Source organism: Egretta garzetta, unplaced genomic scaffold (assembly GCF_000687185.1).
Source record: "Egretta garzetta isolate BGI_Z169 unplaced genomic scaffold, ASM68718v1 scaffold207, whole genome shotgun sequence".
Lineage (NCBI taxonomy): Eukaryota > Metazoa > Chordata > Aves > Pelecaniformes > Ardeidae > Egretta > Egretta garzetta.
In genome coordinates this window covers 329895-330212 of record NW_009260185.1, presented here as the reverse complement: position 1 = coordinate 330212, position 318 = coordinate 329895, and the positions used below count along the sequence as shown (strand labels likewise).

Below are 318 nucleotides of genomic sequence, written 5' to 3'. Positions count from 1 at the left end.
GCGTAGACGTTGAATGACGGTGACGGATCACCTCAGCGGGAGAAGCGCAGCTTGAGGAAAAAAAAAATATATGCAATTTTCCAGTGCTATTTTTTATAAATGTCAAGAAATCTTGCAGAGTGCTGCCGTGTCCTGGTCTGGAAGGGGGTGGGGGGGTGCCTCAGCCCCCTCAGAGTGGCTCACCTCACCGTGGGGCGGCCCTGGGGCTATACTGGGCTGTACTGGGCTATACTGGGCTGAGGCAGCCAGGGGCCCGCCCACCCGCTCGGCCCCCCGGTACCTGACAGGACCCGGCTGCTCCCGCCCTCGCGCCCACGC

The 318-nt window shown here is 61.0% G+C and overlaps 1 protein-coding gene across 1 annotated transcript in view; it reads left to right on the top strand.

Annotated features, from left to right (window-relative positions):
• Positions 1-13, top strand: part of PUS3 (pseudouridine synthase 3) — a 3601-nt gene extending 3588 nt beyond the window's left edge. The window contains exon 5 of the mRNA XM_035897487.1: positions 7-13. Within this exon, the coding sequence (XP_035753380.1) occupies positions 7-13 (7 nt within the window). The remainder of the gene's footprint in view (positions 1-6) is intronic.
• The last annotated feature ends 305 nt before the right edge of the window (positions 14-318 follow it).